The sequence below is a fragment of the Nymphalis io genome, chromosome Z (genome assembly GCF_905147045.1).
Source record: "Nymphalis io chromosome Z, ilAglIoxx1.1, whole genome shotgun sequence".
NCBI classification, from domain to species: Eukaryota; Metazoa; Arthropoda; class Insecta; order Lepidoptera; family Nymphalidae; genus Nymphalis; species Nymphalis io.
The window spans coordinates 14,050,395-14,078,302 of record NC_065918.1 but is presented as its reverse complement, the minus strand read 5'-3'; the positions used below and the strand labels follow the sequence as shown (position 1 = coordinate 14,078,302).

General features: G+C 33.5%; 1 protein-coding gene across 2 annotated transcripts in view; it reads left to right on the top strand.

Moving 5' to 3' along the window:
- Positions 1-27,908, top strand: part of LOC126780481 (carboxyl-terminal PDZ ligand of neuronal nitric oxide synthase protein) — a 217,394-nt gene that overhangs the window by 135,666 nt on the left and 53,820 nt on the right. For both annotated transcript variants that reach the window (XM_050505008.1, XM_050505007.1), the window contains exons 3-5: positions 8,062-8,133; positions 12,123-12,224; positions 18,512-18,700. In XM_050505008.1, the coding sequence (XP_050360965.1) occupies positions 8,062-8,133; positions 12,123-12,224; positions 18,512-18,700 (363 nt within the window). The remainder of the gene's footprint in view (positions 1-8,061; positions 8,134-12,122; positions 12,225-18,511; positions 18,701-27,908) is intronic.

Genomic DNA, 27,908 nt, shown 5'->3' with positions numbered 1-27,908 from the left:
TAGAGGATAGAACGGACAAAAAGTTAAATTGGCAATATTCTGCAGTTCGCACGTATTTCGGTTATTGGACAAATTGAGATAAAAAAATACTATTCGAAGTTTTTTTCGTACGTTTGACAAATACGGATTAAAATCTGCTAATTTAATCTCAATTGTTCAACGGAACAATTGTTTTTATATAAAGCGATACTTGTGAATTTTTATATCTCCTCTGCTATAAATGTCAATTTCTTAAGAACAATATTTCGTCTTGTTTATATTCTTATAGCATTCATAAAAATATACAAACGACAAGAGAGTTATTTTGTTAACTTCTTCTTATGAAGTTTTCGATAAAAATTGATCATATTTTTGCTTATATTTAAATTTCTCAATAACAACAATAACTATAGCATTTCGCGTTTGTTTAAATATGGTTCTGCATTAAACAAATAATTAAATAACAATAACAGACGGGCTGAAGCAGTTGAGTGCAAAGACGAGGCGTTAGAAGTCAATCTGGACATAGCGAAAGCCTTCGATCGGGTGTGGCAAAGTAAAGCGCTTCTTTCGAAGCTTCTTTCCTACGGGATTTCTGGGAAATTATGCAACTCGATCACCAGCTTTTTGTCAGATCGGAGCATAAAGGTCGTTGTCTACGGTGCATGCTCAGACTTAAATTTCGACAATTCAGGTGTTCCACAAGGCTGTGTGCTATCATCTACTCTGTTTTTTGTAAATATCAATGACATGTTTCAAATCAGCAACATTCACTACTATGCAGATGACAGTACTGGTCAGGAGTCAGTACCTTGTACACCGGCCGTGCTTATATTTCCCGGGAACACGTTGACGAATATCGGAATAAACTTGTGTCTGCAGTCGAGTCTTTATCAACCAAAGTCTCGGACTAGGGCCGACTAAACTTAGTCCTTTTTTTACGCTGGAAAAACGTATTACGCGTTTCCCCCACGGGAACAGTGTGGGGGGGGGTATGTGGGGCTCGCCGGTGTCCAAGGCGCCGAGTGCGCCCTGAAGATCGGAATACCCACTAAAAAAACAGCGGTGCCCTTTCCATCTTAACGAGGAGCGCCACGGAATCGCTTTCGCATGCTACCGTGGGACTAAACTTGGTCCAATTCAACCCCAATAAGACTCAAGTTTACGCGTTGACCGCTAAAAAGTAACTTTTTGTGATATCCCTCATTTTATATAATTTATGACGTAATCACTGTATATATAAATCATGACGTATCGAAACGACTAAATTAAACCACTGAGAATTTACAGTTAATATAATATATGACATAAAATTGGACAAAAAGGGATATTAACGGATTAATTGTACTAGTTTCGTAACGTATATAATTAAATTCGAAGAATATAAATTAATTAAGGAAAATTCTCCCAAGTAAGTGTTGAAATGGAGTGTCAATAAAATTCAGCGATGCTACGCAGTAGTACCATTCCTTATTACCATAAAATTTAATACTAAAGCTTTTAGCTGTAGTAAATTTTAAATAATGGATATCATATAGTTCCATATACATCATAAAAGTAATATATATGTACCTTAGTATATATATATGTACCTTATATATACAAAGTATTACTATATTCTGAGATATTAAAAAAATCATATTATAGAAGTACTCAAAACATCAGAAAAATGTACAAATTATAGATATATGTATTTTTATAAAATAATTAAATATCATTTGGTATGGCAATCATTTCAAATGCAATATTTTTCAGATAATAACAAGTACAACGGTTTTAACGTTTTGTCTTCACAATTTCCGTTACGTAAATGAAAATTTCCCTTCAACAAATATTAAAAGGATATCACTAAGTTCTAGACTCTGTGTTCAAAGAAGAACAATGTATGAACTATATTATAAATTGAAAAGATCTCGAGACTAATAGACCAGGAGATTGTGACAGAAAATGCCAAGTTATTTATCACAGGTATGGCGAAACTTTTGTGGTCGAATTACGTTTTAATTATTAAAATGTCAATTAAATTAATTCCATATGGATTATTATATTATCTATCTTTATATCTTAAGATACATGGTAAAAACAAAATTATGGCTTTTTAACATAAATTTTAGATCTTTTTTATATCCTTTGAATAACTGAAATTTACTATAAATCATATTTAAATATATTTGATAAATTGATTTGTGTGTGACTATCTAAAGTTTCTTGGTCACAGCTAGGGAATAATTTTTGCTACGTTTCATATTGACACAAACTGAATAACAATGCCATAATACGTAATACGTAAACATTAACCGACAAGACCGATTAATAGTCCTGCGATTACGACCCAACAACCAGCTCTATCACCATTATTTCTGTTTCATTAACTAATTCGTCGCTATGAGGTCGCATTACTTGTAACAAATGACTTGGATTTTTCTATTACAGTCTCCTAGTCAATAAAACTTAGTTTTAAATTTCTGAAAATCTAATTACTGTGTGTATTGTATGCAATAAGGTAATGCGTAATGATCAGAACGAAATTTATTAAATATGTTTGTTATAAAAGTTTTATATACTAGTAACAACTTATAATGAACCTGAAATTAATATATTTGTATGTATGATTGTCACTTTATAGTCTTAAATACTATTAGTGATTAAGATAGAAAGATTTTGTTTTTATATTTTTATTTATGAGACTCCAATCCAAATTCATTCAACAAGACTTCGAGCTGATCACAAATAGGTAATATAAATTATTTAAATCGAGGACTTAAATGAGTATATCAATCAATCAATCAATCAACAGCCAATCGTTGTCCACTGCTGAACATAGGCCTCTCCCAAGGTGCGCCAAAGCTCCCTGTCCTCCGCCTTCCGCATCCAGTTGGTGCCCGCCACCTTCTTAAGGTCGTCGGTCCACCTGGCTGGAGGGCGCCCTACGCTGCGCTTGCCGATTCGCGGTCTCCACTCTAGGACCCGTCTGCTCCAACGGCCATCGGTCCTACGACATACGTGACCAGCCCACTGCCACTTCAGCCTGCTAATTTTGCAAGCTATGTCGGTGACTCCGGTTCTTTTCCGGATAATCTCATTTCTGATCTTATCCTTCAAAGATACTCCGAGCATAGCTCGCTCCATAGCACGCTGAGCGACTTTGAATTTGTGGACTAGTCCCGCAGTTAGTGTCCACGTTTCGGCACCGTATGTCATGGCAGGTAAGACGCATTGGTTGAAGACTTTCGTCTTCAAACATTGCGGTATAGACGACTTGAGGACTTGACGAAGGTTGCCAAATGCTGCCCATCCCAAGCGAATTCTTCGATCGGCTTCCTTCTCGAAGTTGTTCCTACCGACTTGTATTATCTGTCCTAGGTAGGTATATTCACTAACAACTTCGAGAGGTTTCTCCTCGACGTATATCGGTCCTGGCACGACATGCCTATTGAACATGACCTTGGTCTTGTACAAGTTCATACCGAGACCGACACACCGGGAAGACTCGCCTAGGCTACGCAGCATTTCAGTGAGTTGTTCCAGCGACTCTGCTATGATGACGATATCGTCGGCAAATCGTAGGTGTGAGATGTACTCGCCGTTTACATTGACTCCATACCTAGTCCAATCCAGAGTTTTGAAAACTTCTTCCAACGCGTTGGTGAACAGTTTCGGGGATATTACATCCCCCTGTCTCACCCCTCTGCGCAGTTGGATCGCCTTCGTCTTACAGTCCTGGATGTGGACAGTCATTGTAGCGGCGTTGTACAGACATCTCAGTACCTCGATATATCTCCAATCGATATGACATCTATGGTTGTATGATATGGTTTCGATGGAGTCGAAGGCTTTCTCGTAGTCCACAAATGCTGATTGTACTCTTCGGTCTTCTGCACAATATGCCGAACAGTATGGATGTGGTTCACGGTGCTGTAGCCTGATCGAAAGCCGGCTTGCTCTGGGGGCTGGAACTCGTCAAGTCGTCTGGCGAGACGGTTCGTGACGACTCTTGAGAACAGCTTATACACGTGACTCAGGAGGGAGATTGGTCTATAGTTTTTCAAGAGGGTTTTATCACCTTTCTTGAAAAACAGTACCACCTCACTCCCGCTCCACGTTTCCGGGGTCTTGCCATGTTGGATGACGGAATTAAAGAGGCTTGCTAGCTCTTTCAGGACCGGAGTCCCGCCTGCCTTAAGCAACTCTGTTGTGATTCCTTTTTTTTTTTTTTTTATTCGCCGGGAGGGCAAATGACTCTACTCCACCTGATGGTAAGTGGTAGTAGAGTCCAAACGCGACGACGGCCAGTACAGACGGGAAAAACGTTCTGCACTAGCCGCCTTCGCCTTGCCGGCCCGCAAGATGCCTCTTCACGCCTCGTTTGAAGGAACCCGGGTTGTAAGAGGAGGGGAACACGTGAGCTGGTAAGGAATTCCATTTTTTGGAAGTGCGACAAAGAAAGGAGTTGCCAAATTTCTTTGTTCGCGATGGAATTGATGTCACAGTTAGGCGGTGACATCGAGAACCAGCTCGCGTGGACTTAAGAAGGAAGGGGGAAGCGGGAATTAGAGAGAATAATTCCTCAGAGCACTCGCCGTGATACAGTCGATAGAAAGCGCTCAGTGCTGCTATCTCACGACGCAATTGTAAAGGTTCAAGGGTGTTTGTGACCTTTACGTCGCCAATAATGCGTACGGCACGTCGCTGCAACCGGTCCAAGGCCTCAAGTAGGTACTTAGCGGAGCCATCCCAAAGGTGCGAGCAATATTCCACGCAAGACCGTACCTGTGTTTTGTACAGCAAGCACAGTTGTTGTGGCGTGAAAAATCGCCGCACCTTGTTCAGAACTCCGAGTTTCCGTGAAGCTGTTTTTATAACAGCCTCGATGTAATCCCTTGGACTAAGGTCGCAGCGAACGTCAATCCCCAGCATGGCGATTTTGCTTTGCATCACCAGCGGAGTACCACAGAGGGAGGGAAGAGGGGAAAATGTTGACTTTTTCGCCGTGAGAGCGCATACCTGTGTTTTCTTGGCATTAAACTCAACAAGATTATCAGAGCCCCATTTGGCGATGAGCTCTAACGTCCTATCGAGTTCAATGACAAGATTCTCCCGCCTCTTCTCAGTTTCCGCCCGCCCAGCCACTGCGCGTCCGTGGTATCCACCATGCACTGTACTATCGTCTGCATAGCAATGTATGTTCCCAAGGGAGAGCATATCATTGATACGCAAAAGAAAGAGTGAGATAGATCTAAGAGTCATCTCCCGGAGCTTTGTTGTTTTTAAGCTGTTCTAGAGCCGCCCTAATCTCTCCTTGGTCAACGACCGGGAGCTCCTCGGAGTAATGGCGCATAAGAGGGGCGCGCTGGTCATCAATACTGATTCCCACGGGTTTATCCGATCTTGAAGAGAACAACTGCCCATAAAACCTCTCTACTTCTCCGACAATCTCAGGCCTAGAGGTAACGACCCCACCATTTTCAGTTTTAAGTTTTTTCAGACGCGGCCTCCCAAACTTGTATATACAAATCAAGTATATATCAAGTATATACAAATCAAAATTAAAAATAACTTCTATGCATACCATGCCCGCGTGGAATGGCAAGAATGCTAGCTGCATTTTTTCTTTGAATCGCGATTCCGATTCTTTCATTCTAAAATGAACCCTCTTTACTGCCACGGATCATGTGATCAAGTCATTGTCACGTGCACTAAGGTGAGGTGTTATATAATTTAGAAATTTGATATATATAACTTAACATGTAACGAAGATTTAACGATGCAGATAAATTATCTATCTTTAAACTAGTGTATAGATCAATTATTTGTAAGCCTCCGCGCAAGCAGATTAGCACCAGTTAGCTTTATAAAGGTACGATAAAACGTGATATGCCAAAATGTATTTGAAATCGGATTTACCGCGATAGCGGCACGATAATAAGTGATTACTTTAAAGGTCACAGTTTACTTAGCCGCGACCGTTATTACAGTTTGGATGAAATCTAAAAATGATATGTTTTCAAACGGGACAAAAACATAATTAACAACAATAATTAAGACAACTGACACAAAACAATATGTAGAAGCAATAATATATGTAGAAAAAGGAAATTAAAAAATTAAGAATAACAAAATTCTATCCAAAAAATGTTATGGTGCTGTCTGGATATGAAAACATACAAAACACCAAACAATAAACTGATGGAAGATATAGCGAAGGCACGGAAAACACGTCTGTGGAGCCTTCGAGATAGCATAATAAAAAAAAACATACAACTTAACATATTCTACAACAATGAAATAGGTTTTTTCTTTAATAAATGAAAAATTCGTAAGTAGAAACAAAATTAGGGTTGACTTATTTGCTTGATACGGGTTTCCATTTTGTTGTATAGTGGGCTCACACGGTTCGGTTTTAATTGACCAACATTTGTTGAACAACCAATGAAAATAAAAACAATAAACATTGAATCAGGTAAAATATGAATTGAATTTTGTTATATCAATTTATTTGAATGTCGACATTTTAACCCTTCTCTTAATATAATTGCTAAATTCTCTTCTTTATAAAATCATATGAGCATTAAATTATTATATTGTATTACACGCTCAATTCCGTTGCTAAGACGTTTGAGGATGAATATACTGGCGTGAGAGAATTGAATCAAATTATGAAGACATAGTAATATTTTTCATATTGTAAACTTCAGTAAAAAATCACATAGAACACAAAATGATATTGTTAGAATAGATAATAATAGCAAAGACGGAAAGAAATATTTTCTTATTTAAACAAGTACGGATTTTACGAACGTTTATAATTATAAACGTTGTTTGATGGGTGATTAGTTAAATAAAGCTGCGTCTTCTTCTTTCAAATGTCAAATATATAATGGCAGAATGGGAGAAATCTATATTTAACTAACCAGCCCATTTATAAATCAGTATAAAAGTAATTTTATTTAAATTTCTATATCATTTACAATAAAGATTATATAGTTTACTTGGTAGGAAGGCTTTGTCTCATATCATAATATATCCAATCCAATATATACCTATCATAATATATTCTACCGCCAAACAGCAATACTTAGTATTGTTGTGTTCCGAGTAAAAGCGTGAGCGAGATTGACGATGTTAGTTATATTTAAAAATTTCTTGAAATACCAGTGTCTATGGGCAATGACGACCACTTACCAACAGGGGGAAAAATTACTAGTCTGCCAACCTATTTAAAAATTTAAAAATATTAACAAAAATATTATTATTTTTCAGATATGTTCTGAATATGAAATTTTCATTTCATGTGACGTAAACAGCCGCGAATCATTCTCGTTGATTAACTTTCAATAGGTATGAATATATCACGTTACCGGAAGGCATTCATGTGTATAAATTATGTATCACATGAGTGCATTCGCAAGCTTCGATAAGAAGTGTCACAATATGTCCTCTAATGTACCCTATAATAGGAATTAGCAATGAAAATATATCAAATTTTGAACAAATTCGTAATTTTAATAATTAATAACTGTTAAAATGGTGCTGAAAGGAGTTGGAACCATTTCCAATTCAATAGTACAAGAAATCTTCATAGTGAAACCAAATCGTGTAATTAATAAATTCGACAATTTAGTTAACAATGTAAACAATTGCATTAAAACACGTCACCCCTAAGTGATTGGACACATCACATAATACAACACTTAACTTGACAAAGCTAACGAGGAACTTTATCAAAGGACAGGTGTTATGCTCGGTGTTTCAATGACAAGACATAAATAATGTCTTTTGTCTTACTTTTCAATTTGACAACCAAACAACGTAACGTTCCTGTTATATCTCAGAAAATATCAATAGATTTATGCAAGTTTTGCTTCGATTTAAAAACAAACAAGATTTTATATCACTGGTCATAGTATCTATGGCCAGAGATAACCACTTAGATCAAGTCGCATCAAGTGAGTTATTTGTCTGTTTTTCAAATTAAGAATAAAAAAATATTTAAGCCGAGTTATATTTAAAAAAAAAATTGAGAACAAGAAAATGAATACTTTTTATGTATAATATTCTCATTCCTTATTGTTATGTTTACAGTACATTGGAACCATGGACGTTCCGCGCCCGAGCAGCCGAGTCGAAATTGTAGCTGCAATGCGCCGCGTTCGAGTAAGTATAACACACTAATTTCAACCATTTTCTTAATATTAAAATAATTTACTTTTCTAAAAAAGCTTTTATTTTATCCGAGTACTTAAAATATATAAGAATAGTAAATTGCTTGATCACATTCGGTGTGTCGAATTCCACCTCCATCGCTGGAGAGTAAAACAAATTTCAAATTCTGTTTGTTTATTGGACCCATACATACTAGTACATTATTATGTTAAAAAACTTATTAAGACTATGTTCTGTATGTTATTTCAATTACAAGCAATTATTGTTTCGGATCGAATATTGAGACAATATCATTATGACACAGTAAGGATATCATCAGTTTAAATGTAAATTGGTCTAGAAAAATTATAATATTTACGTAGGATAGGTAACCGTTTCAACTTAAAGAAATAATTAATCATGATCAACGCTCAGCTCAGCCGATACAGTGAAAACATTGTTTTCTAAGATACTATTATAAAGAAATAATAGATCGCAAAAATAATTGGAGCATCTATGATTATTTTAAATATTTTCTACGGATATCATGATTGGGCGATGCTAGAAATATTAATCATTATTTCATCGCCAATGCGCCATCAAGCTTGGGAACTAAGATATTACGTCGCTTGTGACTTGAGTTATACTTTCTCACTGATTCTTCAAACCAGACTGCAACGATACTAAGTATTGCTGTTTATCTGTAGAATATGTGATGAGTGGGTGGTATCTACCCAGACAGGCATCTTAATTTTGAAGAGGTAAACAAAATATTTGGATAATTTGAGAAGTGATTTAGGTTTGACGAAGAATATATTAAAACAGAAAAATATTTTCAATATTCCTTCCTTCGTACCGCGAAATTTTTGATCTCCTCTCGATGTCGAAAACATTGTACGGAACTCTGCATTAACATAACACGATTAATTTACGGGACACTAATCGCTTTATATTGACGCTGCAAACGTTGTTACTCAAATTTAAGTGTTAATTCATTCAAATTACTACTGTTATTAATTAAGACAAAAATAAAATTCACGAAAATATGCAGGGAAATCCTTCTACTATTAATATATTCATTTTTGTTAATAGTAAACTAGTTTTCATAGGATTGTGATATCATAGTCGGACATTTGTTTTTTACATGTCAAAACTAACATTCAATCAATTTATGCGTTGCGGCAAATCGAATGCGATAGTCGTCCATTTCAATGAAAATTAAAATCTATCATATCTACTAAAAAAGTTCCTTATTTTTTCTGTTATATTTTATGCAATATATTTTAAAAATTGTATATGTTTGCCTTATTATAAAATTTATCTTATGTATGTTGTTACCGGATACTTAAATGTGACCAAGAAACGGAAAAAATTCAGGAAATGTAATCGAATAAAAGTTACAATTTCAATATTACAAATGTCTAATACATATTGTTTTTTTTTCGTAGTTTCAAACCATCTTAGTCCAATTGAAAATAGTTGTAGATGAAACGGCGAAGTATAATCGTATAAATTTTTTCGATGATGTACAATTTTATATGCTGTTATTAATTGTATTTCGATTAGTTATAGCAAACTTATGACTAGTTACATTTGAAATCTTGTATTAGAAAATTATCAAAAGTTATATATTATTAAGGTATATTTAATAAGGTAAATTTAATTAAATTAACCGTTTAACGAACAAAAATAAATCTCAAGCGATAATGAAAATTAATCATGCCCTGCATTTAATAACATTAAATATTACATTAAAATAAAAATTTTAAATAAGAGGTCAAGTTAATGCAATAATAAAGGTAATGAGTCTATAGTTTAGAAGAAATGGGGTACTTTTAATTTTTTTAATATGATTTATGTACATAAGAATTTTCTTACTGAAATCCAGATGGAACTGGTTTAATTAATGGGCAATGTTTGCTACGTTAGATTGCAATGGTTAATTAGCATAGTTCGTCGCATGACAAATATTAGTGTTTGTCAAATAGTTCTTGGTTTATAATGCGTGTATTTTCGGACCCATGATACAAAGTATCTTAGAGGGGCGTTGAGTTCGGTGTGTATTTATTCTCTATAATCGAATATAACGTGCGGAATCAAATAAAATATATGAAAATGATTATTTTAAAAATAAGGAATTCTCTCTCATTGACTTACTATTATTTAATTATCTAACTCTTTACTTCATTTTTTTTATTATTCTATGTATATTGTGCGTCTTTTGCCGTAATGTCTTTTTCTTTTTATATTTCTGGTTCATCTTTTTTACCTTTTTACCGCTTTTTACAGCATTATAATTTATATTGCGAATGTAACATGTAATGTAACTTATGGTGATATACTATTTTGATGCGAGTATTCTTGAAATATTATAATTATTAAGGTTAATGTCGCGTATCATTTTCTGATATTTCTGTTACTTCTACCATTTCTTATAAGATTTTTTATAATTAATTATTAAAATTTGGGATTATTATAATGGCCAGTTCCAGCAAATTATGTGTTCTAAGGTCCGTGTTATTACGGTTTTTGTAACATTGAAATATGAAGGTGATACGCGTCTCGTCTCCAACATCGGAGTGTAAATGAATAGCTTTGCTCGGTGCTTATAAAAATAGTCGTAGTGACGTTTATTTACTCGACGACTCCAATGAACACGTAATACATTAAGATGAAGGAAACTTTAAGTCATCTGATTAGAACGTAGTACTTTTTACGAAAACTAAATGTATACTAAATATTATGTACCTTCTCTTTAAAAAAATATACGTCAAACCTTTGTGAAAGTATAAACGAAAAAACAACACTTTCGCATTTATAATATTAGTTTCGTATGATGTACTTAAAATGTAAAGTAAAAATGTCTCAATTCTGGGCTAAGACATACTCTCATTTTGAGGAAAAGCCTTAGAGCTCCATAATGCTGGGATATATAATATGGGATTATAAATCATGAACGTTACTACGAGATGAATTACAATCACATCTTTAGCACATGAAAATTCAGTAGTACCCATATTTTTTGGATAAGATTCACGTGTTCAGAGCGTTATTTCGTCTATGATGCTAGTTCTGCTTAACCTAAATTTTTATTTAGTATTAATTCATTGAAATTATTTTTGTTTCTTTTTGTTACATTTTTAAAAATTAGTGTAAAGAAGTGTTTTAAAAGATCATAATATCTTACTCACTGTTGTAGTTTAAGTATTTTTTATAATATTATTCATATCAATTTAAATTAAAAGCAACACTATATTATATACTATGTAGGCTAATTGTTTTTCGTATCTATTTAAAATTTTATTTTTAATTTATGTTTATTGAAAACACACACACACACAAACAAACACACAAGTAAAATTCATTTTGATATAATGTTAGTTTACCTACTGATTGTGAGTTTTAGTATACAGTAAGATATTGTTTATTCTTTTAAAGAACATGGACAGAATTGTATGTTATGGAAGAGCGGGTCCTTCTGTCACGAGTATTATATTATACTCACAAGAGGGTCCCAACCTTTATTTGCTATGTACAACTTGATAAAGAATAAACTATTTTTTCATTTTAATTTTTTTCATTTTCACTTTTAAATAGGTTAAGTCATTTAAAATTGATTTGTGGTGCTATTCCTAAATAAATAAAAACATATGTAAATATATACGACAGCACAGTAACAGTAACAGCCTGTTAATGTCCCACTGCTGGGCTAAGGCCTCCTCTCCCTTTTGAGGAGAAGGTTTGGAGCTTATTCCACCACGCTGCTCCATTGCGGGTTAGTAGAATACACATGTGGCAGAATTTCAATGAAATTAGACACAGGCAGGTTTCCTCACGATGTTTCCTTCACCGTCAAGCACGAGATGAATTATAAACACAAATTAATGTGTGCTTGCAAGGGTTTAATCATCGGTTAAGATTCACGCGTTCTAACCATTAGGCATCGATATATACGAGTATATCATTATTTGTTATAAATAACATTATTCATTTTGTTGCAGTATGAATTTAAGGCGAGGGGTGTGAAGAAGCGCAAAGTGACTGTAGACGTGTCAATAGATGGTGTACGTGTGACCACGCGTACCAAACACGCTAAGAAAAAGGTATGTATAAATATTATAAAATAATAAAACAAATAAATAGTTATTACATAAGCGATGTAACGATAATTGCCTCCACTGTCGTAGACAAGATAAGAAATATACACCTTAATTTGTACTATCAGTGTGCTACCAACTGATGCTTGGCGCTAGGGAAGTGTGGAGTGGATACTAGTACCTAGATGAACTTGCCCAAAGGTCTTGGCAAGTCACCTTATCTTTTAGGTTACAGGCTCGATATAGTATTGTTTCATCGCGTATTGATAAAATAAAATAAAAAACGCATCATACGACATTGTAAAAATTATTATACGACAATGTATTTACTGGTGGTAGAGCTTTGTGCAAGCTCGTCTGGGTAGGTACCACCCACTCATCAGATATTCTACCGCAAAACAGCAGTACTTGGTATTGTTGTGTTCCGGTTTGAAGGGTGAGTGAGCCAGTGTAATTACAGGCACAAGGGACATAACATCTTAGTTCCCAAGGTTGGTGGCGCATTGGTGATGTAAGCGATGGTTAACATTTCTTACAATGCCAATGTCTAAGGGCGTTTGGTGACCACTTACCATCAGATGGCCCATATGCTCGTTTGCTTTCTATTCTATATAAAAATATGTAAAAAAATATTTATCGATAAAAATGTTTTTTTTTTTTTTTAATTTAATATTTTCATCATTGTATCAGTAAAAACGAATATACTACTAAAGCATCAATAGTGAGTGAAGAAATAAGATGTCGACGACTTGCCCGGTATTTTTAAAGCACTTCCACATTATAATGTTGTAATATCGGGAAAATGCAACCGATATCAATACGAACTTTATCCTGCAGAAGATATTTGTTAAATTTTTTATATGGTCCCTAAATATTCGTTAAGAATTAAATTTAAAAGCCATTTTTCATAGGGAAAACCCTATGAAAAATGCTTTGAAAATATAAAATAGAAAGAGGTTATAACCCGCATATATATATATATATATATATATATAATCCGCATTTGTAAATGTTATGTATTACCACCTGTTACTGTAACAACAATAGAAGGTTAGTGGCTCTTATGGGACACTGCGTTTGTACGCTTTTATAAAAGAATAATAGAAAATGTTGAAACAATTTCAATTTTAAAATTTAAAAACACATGATAAATGTTTGAGTGGTAAAAGCTGTTACAAAACTATTAAGTATTATATGATAACATATATTTTGAATGAAAATCTCTTCCTATTTTATATTTTCAAAGCATTTTCATTGGGACAATTCCAAATAAACTTTACCGATCATCGATGTATGCAATATGTGTCCTATCGGGAATGGTTTCATGAGATCCACTGTGGGATTGACCCATATGAGCGGAATAAAGTATGCAGGTGTTAACATATCTATTAAATTTATTTTAAACCTTATTCCTTAAAGAATAAAACTCAAAACCACATGATTTTTATATTCTGCATTGCTAGGAGGCGGACGTGAGCGTAATATACACGAAGTGTTGTTGCATTGCTCATTGAATAGTCACTTTTTTAATATGTTGTTTAGTTTGATTTTATACATTATTGATTACAAACATATCCATATATACAGACCACAATATATTTTATGCAACATTTTATTGATTGTCAAAAATTATGGAAATATCAACTCGGATTAAATGCATTCGTGTAATTTAATATCCTGGGACATTATTCACAAACAGCAATCTGATCTCAAATTAAGCAGAGCTTGTACTATGGAAACCAGACAACTGATAAACTACATATACCACTTTTCTTTTGTAAATACATACTTATATAGATAATTACACCCAGGCGCAGGACAAACAGACATGTTAATGCACACAAATATCTGTCCTGGGTGGGAATCGAACACACAACCATCGGCGTATAAGGCAAGTATCTACCAACCACGCCAACCGGCTCGTCAAATTTCTGTCGAAAACGGAAGAATAGAGATATATAATTTTTTTTTTTATTTTGATTGCTGGGCTCATTATCAGGATACTTCTTATACTGTTTTAGATGCTTATATCATATGACTTTAAATTCTGTTATAAAAATGCAGTAAAATTGTTCAATAAAATTCTTCAACTTCATATATATTCATAAGGTGTAAGAATAGACCACAAAATTGATTTCGAAATGAAAGAAATTTTACCTAGAAACTTTCTACGCTCCCTAATTTATTCAATTCAAAATGAACCAGTGACTTCATTTATGAAATTTATATGTATATAATTGATGATCTTACAAAAAAAAATTACAAATTGAACATGAGGCCCATATATGCCGAGCAAATGTTTATTCTTCTTTTAAGCATTGCTGGTTACTTGCATGTTTCCTGACGATTTTTCCTTCACTATCAAATACACGATGAATTAAGCAAATAAAATCAGCAGTGCGTCCAGATTTGAACCCACGACCTTTGGTTAAAATACACTTCAATCTTATCAATATCAAATATCTTATAAAATATCAAATGGTGGTAGAGCTTTGTGCAAGCTCGTCTGGGTAGGTACTCATCAGATATTCTACCGCAAAACAGCAGTACTTGGTATTGTTGTGTTCCGGTTTGAAGGGTGAGTGAGCCAGTGTAATTACAGGCACAAGGGACATAACATCTTAGTTCCCAAGGTTGGTGGCGCATTGGTAATGTAAGCGATGGTTAACATTTCTTACAATGCCAATGTCTATGGGCGTTGGTGACCACTTATCATCAGGTGACCCATATGCACGTCCGCCTTCCTATTCTATAAAAAAATCCATTTCGCTATCTAATACTTAAAATACGATTAAGATTATTTTAAAAGATGACTAAGGAATGACATGAATTTTGTCACTCTAAATAATCTTAGTGTCAGATTCTAAATAAAACTATTAATTTGAAATATATGTGCATTGATACATAAAAAAATTATACGAAAATGTATTTATTACAGCTTATCTTTAATAGTTTCCACAAAGATTTGTCGCGCTAAATATAATTTCATTTGGAGGAAGAACACCAAAATTTCAGCAAAAAACACCGATTTATTTTATTGGCATGTTATACTTATCGTTAACTAGCCTTTTCAAGTTCGCACGTTTTTCGTTTAATTTTGAATTAATCCTTTACCCTGAGATATTTTTCACCTGTTGAGGAAAAGAATCGGATTCTATTTCACCAAATTGCTCGAATGCGGGTGTGTGGATAAATATGTGGTAAACAATGTTTTTGTTCAGCGCAGAACACGAGATGAATCATTAACACATATTAAGCACATGAAAGTTCAGTAGTGCTTGCTTCAGCTAATAATAATCGACTCAAAATATTATATTAACCATTCCTTAAATTGCTAATGCACCACAAACCTTAAATAAAATGTAACGTCCCTTGTGCCTGTAGTTACACTGGCTTACTCACCCTTCCAACTGGGATACAATAATACTAAGTATTGCTGATTGGAGGATGAATATCTGAAGAGTGGATGGTACCTACCAGGACTTGCACCAAGCATTACCACCAAGAAAAAGTTTAATAAGCGTGCCTGCACACAATAACTCTTAAGGTTAGAGTAAGTATAAGAAAATTAATGAAAAATGTAACAAACTTATTGTTACTCAAATATAATAAAGGCGAAAGGTTAAGTAAATACTCATAATAGAAGAAAAAATCGTTTACTGATTGTTTGTTTTATATATAAGGCTAACCTTTTCAGCCTCGCTTTTAAGATTTCTTTCGAGTGGCCTCATAGGCTCATAGCAAACATTCAATGCTTGTTCAAGAAAAGTAAATTTGATTATAACTTCAGGCATATTATTAAAAAAAACGATATAGAATGAATGAAATATTTTAAACATAAGGTTAAAAAAATAGACATTCAATGTCATAAGCGAATATTCCAGAACAATATTAAATATTTTAAAAGTATAAATTGTGATCATTTCTATCTAGATGAAATAGAGAGGAGGCGTTAGCCCAGCCGTGGGACATTCGCAGGATGTTACGATATATTACGATACCTTATGATAAGCACTTGTTAACCTTGAACTTTCATAAATAAAATGTAGAACTATCACCAGTCCTAAGGTAAACGTTACCGAAGCTTTATTTACTCTTAGCCTAAAAGAGATAACCTCGACGCCCATTTTAGTAATATAAGATTTATAATTAATAAGATAGAATCAATCTTTATATTTATTATATAATTATATTTACTATAACAAAGTAAACATTATATAAGTGTATTAATTGTCATATAATAAATTCTTATAATATTCTGATTCAGTTAAAACTTTGTACAACTTATGTTGGCACATGCGTAATACGTGTTAAGAGTGGAGACCACGGTTAGGCAAACGTAGTGTAAGACGCCCTAAGGCAAGGTGGACCGACGATTTAAAAAAGGTGGTAAAGGTACAGGATGGATGTAGACTGCCCAAGATCGGGATGGTTGGCGTTCTATGGGGGAGGCTTTCGTCCAGCAGTGGATGGCAAAAGGCTGAAAAAAAACATGCATGAAAGTTTTTTCAATGTAAAATGTAAATATGGTGCAGGGGTCATATCGGATAAACATATGACTTCAACGTACTAATATATAATAAAATGAGGCGCGCCTAGTGTAGAATGCAAAATTTTGATTTTTAAGCGTTGCAACAATTTAACTTTATTGCCTATATGTTTGCATACATACATATACGTTACATACGTTACGTACATACGTTAATTCATACACATATAAATCAAAAGAGCCATTGTGCATTTAGCTATTACTATTATAATTGTTAAATGAATTTCGTGTTTTCATTTTCATGATCAAATTGTTTGACCCTTGATACAATTCAAGGTCAAACTAAATGAAAATGACATGTAATATAGCTGATATTTCAATTATTACCCTTTGATTCAAATTTGTCTGCGGTTTGTTACGTTTGTACGTAAAAGCGTTCAACGTATTGAATTTTAAGCGTTCAATAATTAGTTTATTCGCTGTACAATAACTGCCTATTATTTCTACTCAACGTTGAAGCCTTTGTTTCAAATGAACCGCATAAACAGTTTGTGACATTGGAGCTATTCAACGTAGAAGTGACTTATGATTTTGTTCCCTATTATTTTATTAATAATCCTAAATTTGATAATGACCTCTAAGATCATATTGAGGTATGTGTGTTAAACGATCGATATCGTGCCTTGCGATTTTGATCCATTGAATTTTCTTATATTTCATACTTTATAATGTCATAATTCTTTTCACTATTTTAAAAAATAACACCGACAACTTAAAAAAAAGGTTATCCAGAAACAACATTATTCTGTTATTCATTTTCCGAACGCGTTGTAGTTTTTTGCTTTGACACAATATTGAATTTGAATTTTAAACAAACAAAATGAAATTGTGTTCTTACTATCGTCAAAAAAATTCTGAAACTAAATTCAAGAGAAGTGGCAACGCGTATTCGTAGGTCGTTACTGAATAAACAAGACTGGCTGTGATTGTAAATACGAACCAATTATTCTGAATTTTAGTTCCAACGCAAACATCGACCAACTGGGTGTAGTAACGAAAATTACTATTCATACTTCCGAACAAAGACAATTTGGATGCGCCTGGTTTGTGTAAAAGTTATTCTAAGCGCTCGTTGGGATGGAAGACACACATCCACTATTATTTGAGACCGGTAAGAAACGCAAACGCATTTTTGTCCTTTTGTAATTCGTGACAAATTGGCGACAAAAATTTTAGATGAAATGTGATTAATAATGAGAAATTTATTCAGCATAGTTTCTTTAATTACTTAGTAAGTTATGTAGTAAGAAATTGTTTTAACAAACCGGTAAATGGATATAAATAGTGCTACAAATTTTATTTTTAAGCATAGCTTAGGTAATTTTATGGTGTTGCAGAATCTTTGGTTAAACTTCATTTAAAATAATATACTCGTTCATCATACAATACCTCTGCTCTTAGATTATTAAAACTCTTTAACTCTTTAATTATTCATGAATTAAATATGCAAATCTCTACAATTATTATTGAATATAATATTCAATGTTTAATGATGTCTTACTGGTTTCCCTATAATATTAAAGTCTTAATTACTTAATAGATCTTTTTTTAATATATAAGTTAAAATGAAATTAAGATAGGCTGCATTAATCAAAGTTTCACAGGAGATAAACTACACTTCTACACTTAGCCATAAGGTTTATTACGTAATAATATGATTTTATGATGCAAAATTATGTATTATTAGTAAACAGAAGTGTGTCTTTTAATTGAATTAATAAATTTATTTCTTTATGTTTCACAGAAGGGTTCTTCAAAATTCTTCAGCCGCAAAAGAAACGCTACCAACGAGTGCATTGAGATCATGCACCACCCGATCTATCGCATCTTCTACGTGTCTCACGACAGTTCCGATTTGAAGATCTTCTCTTACATCGCCAGAGATGGTGCAACTAACGTTTTTAAATGCAACGTTTTTAAGAGCACCCGGAAGGTGAGCAATTATTCCAATGTTATATTATATGGTGATAGAGCATATGGTTCTCATTCTTGTCTCTACATCTGGCGATTCTGAATACAACCAGCGGAACATCGCTCCGATTTCTTATGTTCATTTGTAAAAGTGGTTGAAAAACCCTCAAAATATTTCAATAAGGAAGAGAAGAGGTTTGTAACTCAGCAGTCTGTTATGTTACGGTGACTTTATGACGATTATATATTCTACTTAAATTAATAGTTTTATCGATCCTCATATACATAAAATTGACTTAAACTTCCCGTACCGGTAGGTCGGTACCACCTACCTACTTGTACCTACCTAGACGGGCTTGCACAAAGGCTTACCGCCACTAAGCGATGTCAATTGTATCAATCTTGACACGTATGTGTTTACGAACTTCATTACATAATATAATTTATAAAATTAGTTTGCCACGATAGAGAAATATATGTTTATGCATTCGTCATTAAAAAGCGTCATTAAAAGAAGTAACGTGAGTTATTAGAACAACAATACTAACTTGATACCATTACTTTTTGGCACGTGGTACGGCTATACGTAATATTATGATTCAAAATTATGTACTTGTCATGTCATGTCATGTCATTAAAAAGTTATATTTTTTAACATAAAACTATCACTGCTTTGGAATAAAGATTCTGGTAGAAGATTGATTCTAAGATAAGAAACTCGGTTATTCATCTTTTTCCCCGATTAAGTGCGCTGAGATAGGCCAGTGGTTAGAACGAGTAAATCTTAACCGATGATAGCGGGTTTAAGCCCCGGCAAGCACCGCTGATTTTGCATCTGCTTAATTTGTACAGTTCATCTCGGCAGTGAATGAAACCTACATGTGTCTAATATCACTGAAAACGTAGTGGAATATGCTCCAAACCTTGTCCTCAAAGAGTGGGGAGGCCTTAATCTAGCTCGTTTGACGAGTCGGTTGGAGTGATTGCCTTTCGTGCCGCAGGTCGTGGGTTCAATACCCACCCAGGACCGACATTTATGTATATAAACTTGTCTGTTTGTCCTGAGTATGGGTATGGGAGAGTCTGGGTGTAATTATCAATATAAGTATGTATTTACAAAAGAAAAGTAGTATATATCAGTTTTCTGGTTTCCATAGTACGAGCTGAGCTTAGTTTGAGATCAGATGACCTTGCGTGAATATTGTCACAGGATAAAAAAAAGTAACAGCGGGCCATTCACGGGCTTTGATTTGTACTTTTTTTTGTAGAATAGGTAGGTGGACGAGCATATGAGCCACCTGATGGTAAGTGGTCACCAACGCCCATAGACATTGGCATTGTAAGAAATGTTAAACATCGCTTACATCACCAATGCGCCACCAACCTTGGGAAGTAAGATATTATGTCCCTTGTGCCTGTAATTACACTGGCTCACTCACTCTTCAAACCGGAACACAACAATACCAAGTACTGCTGTTTTGCGGTAGAATATCTGATGAGTGGATGGTACCTACCCAGACGAGCTTGCACAAAGCTCTACCACCAGTGAACAGAATCAACATATATTTTCGATTATTATATTTTATAATCTTACAAGTCTCTAAGTATCAAAGGTATCTAAATACAGTTAAATTCAATTTTTTTTTCAATTTGATTTATATGACGGGACGTCCGTCCCGACTTCGTAAGGATAAAATAAGGATTTTATCCCGGGAATTTTTTAATCAATGAGATAAAAATGTAGCTTTTTTATTTATTCGTCCATACAGTACAGTGCTAAGGGCATATAATAATAATATAATTTTAACTTTTATTGAAATTGAAGCAAAATGAGACGTATTTTGGTAGGAAGTATATAAAACAACAATATTATTTGAGAATTCGAATGACATTTAAATTAAGTTTGTATAATCTAATCTTTATACAGTTGGCCCAAACTAAGAAAGTATGGATCTAAGTTTTTATATATGTAAAATAACAAATATTAAATTCGCATAGGCGGCACTAAAAATTGCAAATTTAAAATGACCTTCAGCGACGTAACACCCTCTGCTCTACGTAACTGAGCTCCCTTCGCTGACTTCCCTGCCATCGCACCCTTGACTGACATAATAAACGAATTTTGTGTCGTGTGTACGTATTTGATTGTGCGTGTGTGTGTCAGTAAAATGTTTGTATCTCGAAAGCTTTCATGACGTGCGCTGCGTAAACTGTTAAAGTTGCAAGAATTAAAAAAAAAGAAAAATATATTGACTTATACACCATTTAGTTCAGCCGTAAGTTATTTCTGTTTTGTGAACAGTGAAAAGAAAATGGGTGCGTTTCAATTTCAAGGCACTAAATTATCATAGTGATAATGTTCAATGTTTGTTTTACACATAGCTAGATACTAGAATTGAAATTTACTTTGATGCACATTTTTATTTAAGAAACTGCATATACAATGAGTCAAGATGTATTTCATTATTTCATTTGAAATATTTCAAGCATATAATGATACCAAAAAGTCTCATCATTTTAATCTAAAAAAATAAAAGGAGTTGGAAAGACAGTATATTGTCGTGCCTCTTAGAACTATCTTAAGCTTTACTTAATAAAATTATAAATATAATATAAGCTTATAAAAAAATTAACAGTTAATTGATACTGATCGTGGTGTCCCTCACTGTCATTTTGTAAAGATCCAGCTCGGCAGCCATTTATTATCCCTCCATATAAACAATTCCCTTTGCCGCCTTTTTAAAAGACCATGTTGCTAACTTAAAAATATTAAAAGACAGTTACCACTTAACAGAAAAATATATCGTCATACTTATTTATAAATTTTAAAAATCAGTAAAATATGGGAATACAAAATAACATAAATTAAATGTATACTATAAATATGCAATATTTATCTTGATTTGTTAAACGAACATGTAAAGTAACCACTGCGAAAGTAAGAGCAATTAGTGTGTAACTAATCATTTAAATAATTTTTTTATCAGCTGACGGAGAGAAGTGTATCAAATGTTAACGAATTCGCTAAAAATAAATTAATATTTGTCACGTTTCAAAGGCACTAACTAAAAACTATTCATATTGAATTAAAATAGACTAAGATTTATACTGTTTAACCAATTATCTAATGTACATAACAACACACACTTCTGTACTATTAAGGAGCTATTGCTCTACATAAACTAAGTATTAGTATTATTGAATAAAAATTTTAAACATAACCAGCCTTATGGACATTGACATATAGAGTTTACACCGTCCACCGCTAGATGCCATTACTAGTCGTTTAAATCGCGCTGACGTTTCGCTATTTCCAATCGTACATATAAAAGGACCGCTTGTTTGGTAAGTATTCCCCCCTACTTGTGTATTACGAATGACAATTTTTGAAACGTTGTATAGACTAAATGTCTATTGCAACGTAAATAAATAATAATATCTTCATAAGACTATATTATTACGGTCTGAATATATGCAAGCCTGTGTGTCATTTTGACGAATTTAAATATTGGTTGAGACCCTTCAATGAGCTCAAACACTATAACAATCTCTGATGGAATTCGGTAAGTTGTATATCCTGTTGATTCCAGATATTGCTGCGGCATCAACTCAGTTCTATCATGTTATTTTAATATCATTGAAGTCACAGTATACTAAATTTAAAAAAAAATGTCCACCACCGATTCTCTTAAAAGTAATGATAATTAAATAGAAGATAAAGAAATTTTAGAAAATAATTCAAAATATTTAAAACGGGTTCTTTTTAACACATTTCTATCAAACTAATTAGCAACTTACATTTATTTTTTTACAATTAATAAATCATAATTTACATTGAGCGTGGTTCGGTAACGTAATATTTGATTTGTTTTGTTTAGATGTCGAATTCAATAAAATCTAATATAATGATTAATATTATTATACGAACATTATCATCTTTAGAAACGAAAGACAACCATTTACCTTTTTAATTGACTAATTTGAACAAAAAGCTATTATTACAACTTAACTATAATAGTTATATAGCTTCGAAATTTTTTTCTCGGTAATGATGTAGCATCGTAATCATCATATTCACCCCACATTGATTCAATGCTGGACATAGGTCTCCTCACAGGTGCACCAAATTCACCCGGTCCGGTGCTAGTCGCATCCATTGAGCGCCCGCCAATTTTCTAAAATCGTCTGTCCATCGGGCGGATGGTCTGCCCACTGGCCTTTTCGCTTTTCCAGGCCACTACTTCGTGACGACTAGTCTACCTTCCGTCTTCCCGTCTTGCCAAGTGTCCAGCCTATCTCCACTCTAACCTCGTGATACACTTCATAATATCTTCGACTTTCGTCTTTCGTTGGATTTCTGCGTTTGTTATACGATCAACGAGAAAGATGCCTAGCATAGCATGCTCCATCGCCCTTTCGCCGCATCCATGTTTCGGTATCGTATGTAAGTATAGGCAAGACACATTGGTTAAACACCTTGGTCTTGAGGCATTGTGGGAGTTTGCATGTATACAACATAACTTCGAACATTCCAAAAGCAGCCCACACTAAGCTAATGCGTCGTTCGATCTCCTGTATTTGAGATTTACGATCAAATGATAAACGATGTACAAGATAACTATAGTAACTATAAACATATCGTACGTTATAGGTATTTTCAATATAGTATGAGACGTTATTAGAAATATATACCCTCATATGTTATTTGGTGATGAAAAAGCTTATATGTTAGTATGTACTTTCATCAATCGCAAATGGGTTGTCTAGCTAAATCACGGGCCAACACTGTTAATTAATATTAACTTTAATTCGTGTTTTTTAATCAACTTTCCCGAATTTTTATTTATGAAAAACGAACATTAGTCGAGAGAATTTTACACAAGGAATTGGAAAAATATAGGTTGTCCACTTTCTCTTTAGCACAACTATTAATTAGCAAGGTAATAACATTTACAATATTAGGTTGCCTTGTCAAAATTAAAATAACCTTTCATTTCATTAAAAAATCCCTTAAATAAAATAACCTTTCATTTCATAAAAATTCAATTAATTAACTGATGAAGGTATATTAATTCCGGTCGTGTCGTTCCATTTGGTCACGGGCCCTGAGTTTGAACACACGCTTGTGCAATCCTGTGCAATTAGCTACTAATCTCTCTTGAAATTGGCCGCTGTGGCCGAAATCGGTCGCGATTATTTTGACATATTTTGTATCAATTATTGCTACGACATTACTATCTCTTATTTTTTGTTATATCTAATTGTCCCTTTATTAATAAACGTATTACTTATAGCGATAACTATTTCACTATGCTTTGTCTTTTTCTTTGGAATTTCTAATTAGTGATGAAAGAAAGAGAGAAATAGATGTATCAGTAGGTATTAGTCAATGATTAACATACAAGTACAAAAATGTACGTCTGCTAAAGACAAGTTTCAAAAAAAAAGAATTCAAAGAGAGTGTTCTATTGTTAATCACATTTTTCGCTTGGCGTGATCCAAAGCTTTGTCAAGACAAAAGGTTGACATTTTTCTTAAAGGCAAATTTACTTTTCTATACAAACTTATAAAGGTTTATTTATATCATGGCACATCTTCAGCCAGCTTTGTGGAATCGATTAACTTTTTTTTGTGTTAATAATTGTTAAGTCAATATACAACTGCATACGTTGCTGCTTATATACGTTATACGAAATAATTCTTCCTGAGAAGAAGGTTTGACACTTATTATATAACTGACAAAATGTCATTCGGAATATGAATGAAGGTGAGATTTGAACCTCCAATCTTCTGTTATAATTCACATATTTTAGACACTGAGTCATGTCGGCTCGAATATAATAGTAATTAAAATTAATTAATTTAAATATTAGAAATATAAATGTAGTTTTAACAAAAAATACAAAGAAAACAAACAAAATTTACTATGGTGTATATATATATACACATATATACATATATATATACTATACTATAGGGTCAGCCAACCTACGTTTGATAATAAAGTTGATCATGTTACCCATCGATTGGACCCATATGTTCAACGAAATTGCTTGGCTAAAGTATTAACAACATATTTTTTATGTTTTCCGGCGAAATAGCTGTATTTAATTTCCAATTTTCTATATTTATTTCGTATAAGATAAATTATACATTATTGTTCGTGCTACTCCATGATGTGCTACTAATTTAACTTAATTACTAAGAAATAAAATTGTGATACAATTTCAGTCAATGTCCCGGATCTGGCCCCTTCTTTACTCACACTGGATAATCTACGTCGTTTATTGTTTATTTCAATATCTTATAATGTCTCCACTAATACTGTTGCAAAAGCACGTTTGCGTTTGTGTGCTTTTTAGTGTGTTAAGACATCATTCGTTTTTTTTCGTAACAATTTTTAACATATAATAACTATAAATTAAACTAAAACTACTATTGATATGGTTAATATTGAAATGGTTATTAGAGGTTAATAATAGATATGATATCTCGTTAATATTTAACGGCGATCTCCAAATCATACATAAAGAGCTTTTTATATAGCTTTTTTATCTTCGTTTCCGGGAAATCGGCGCACTTATCGCCTTGGACACTGGTGAGCCTCACATACCTCCCCACTGTTCCCGTAAGGGCAACGCGTAATGCGTTTTCCAGCGATAAAATAAAATAAAAAAGGACTGACAGCATGCGCAAGCGATCCCGTGGCGCTCCACGTTAAGACGGAAAGGGTACCGCTGGTTTTTAGTGGGTATTCCGAATTTCGGTGCGCACGCGTTGCCTTGGACTCCGACACATACCAGCAGGTGCCGTGGAGGAAACGCGTAATGCATGTTTCCAGCGATAAAAAATAGGACAAACAAAGTTACCTAGATCGAACAATAATTGATCGATTTGATAAAATTAATAACTTAAATATTTAAATCATATTATTATTATATCATTATGACACTGTAACTCATAACGTGAAATGACTACAAGAAAAGTTATTATACACAAATATTAAACAGATAATAAATTACATGTTCGTGAAATCCGACATACTTTTATATTCAGTGACATTCAAAATGACAATCCTGGCATTGATATTGGACTTTCGTTTATCCACGCATAACATCGGAATGCACAATCAAAATCAAAAAATTCATGATTTATTTAACATTGAACAATACAATTGCACTATTGATAGTCAAACCAGAAATTACCACCGGTTCGGAAAAAAAAACACCCAGCCCTAAGAAGAACCGGCGAAAGAAACTCAGCGGGTATTTTTATGTGTATCATGTCTCTTTTACAAAAAAAGAGAAATAGCCATGCGGCGATCGTCTTATTCCAAAAGTGTGTAAATCCATAAATTAATTAATTGTATAATAACCGCACACAAGCGTTCCTTTAAATTTTTTTTTTAATTTAGCAACTGAGGCCTTTTGGATGCTTTCTGGGATCCTGTTGTAAATATCATAGGCCATCAGTTATGTTTATAATCACAAAACATTCATTAAATATTTAAATAAAGTTAACAAACCGTACCGTAACCGGCAAAGCCTATGAATGTCCCACTGCTGGGCTAAAAGTCTCCTCTCTCCCTTTTTTGAGGAGAAGGTTAACAAACTCTGCAGCCAATAACAAAACTTGTGGTAAACATTTCATATTAAAATATCATTTTTTTAAATTTATATGTTAAAACGTGAAGAGAAAACTTTGTATCCCTTTTTGAGCATATAACGCGGACAGATGAGGAGTACAGAAAGTATACATTTTGTAGATAAATATAAGTTATTTTTTATAAGTAGAAACCAGATTTTTTGTATAAATATCCTTCAATATAAAACCTTATTCTACCCGATCGAAGCCTGGATGTGTAGCCAGTAACAATAATTAAACGATACAATAATACTAAAATACAATTAACAAAGAAGCATTAATAGCTTAACGGTGTTTGAAAGTATTCGATTCGATTCTTTCTCCTTGGACTTGGATACGATAATACCTGTATCACACGCTTACGAGAGAATCTACCTCTAACAATGAATGGAAATACTAAAAAACTGTCATGAAAATTTTCTTTAAAATATCATTTGAAAATGGATAAGACAATTTCACTTGCAATGGATAAGACAATTTTTACAGCGTCCGTATCAAACATTTCATTGCGCAACGATAAAACGTATACAGTCTATTTTAAAATAAAACGTTCGTTGACTTTTACAATAGAATAATAAAATTATCTCGACTGCGGAAATTACCACGGTCGACTATAATAGAAGCGACGCTCAATATCAGGTAATCAACATTAAGAAACAAAAAAATTAAAGTAATCCATGCAACGAAAATAGCTTTTTATAATTAGACTAGATATATTGTGTTGAAAAATTACAGCTGAAAAAGTTAGACCGCCACGCTAGAAAATCGCGCTGCGTTTTTTGTTCCGCCTCCTCTGTTAAAGAATTAATACTTACGTAGATTAGAAAATACAAACATATAAAAATTATTTCAATTTGTATGCAGCCTCTCGAAGCTTTGCGTGTATATGTATTCATTATTATTCATCAAAAGCAAATACTGAGCTTTTTGCCCATTTTCTCTATGGAATACTCATATCGCATCCACTTAAAAAAAACATATCTTTATGTAGAACTGACAAAATAGACTTTTATGATTGCAATGCATAATTTTGAAATTTTTCAATGTCTGCGAATTCGTTTGCATATAAATGGTATATCTGCTACGCATTATGTACTGCGCATTCTTACAGATACACGCTTCAGACGATGATATACATATATGTAAACTTACCTATATTTAAACACGCAGTATTTGATTAAAATATTCTCTGGACCAGCTGAACTATCTATAGATTTCGGACTGTTTATATATCAACTATATTAAAAAGTATACTCTATTCCAAAAAGTTTTTATATTATAAGGATAATATTTTTTTAAAGCGGCTTATTTTCATCGTTTACGTGCAAAAATTCGCCCCGTGTAACGTACGTTAGTGACGTTGACGTAGAAAGGATCGTTCGAGTATATTTATTTACTAGTCATGTGGAAGATAATAAAGTACGGATCAAAGGCGTATGACGGCGTGATTCAAATTGGTCATCTCGACGAACCACCTGCTTATGTATCAGTTATATATAACGCCGTTTTTATAGACTCACATAAATTACATCTGCATATATCCCTCTGTGAACTCGGTACATTTGTTACATTTGTGGTCAGCTTCC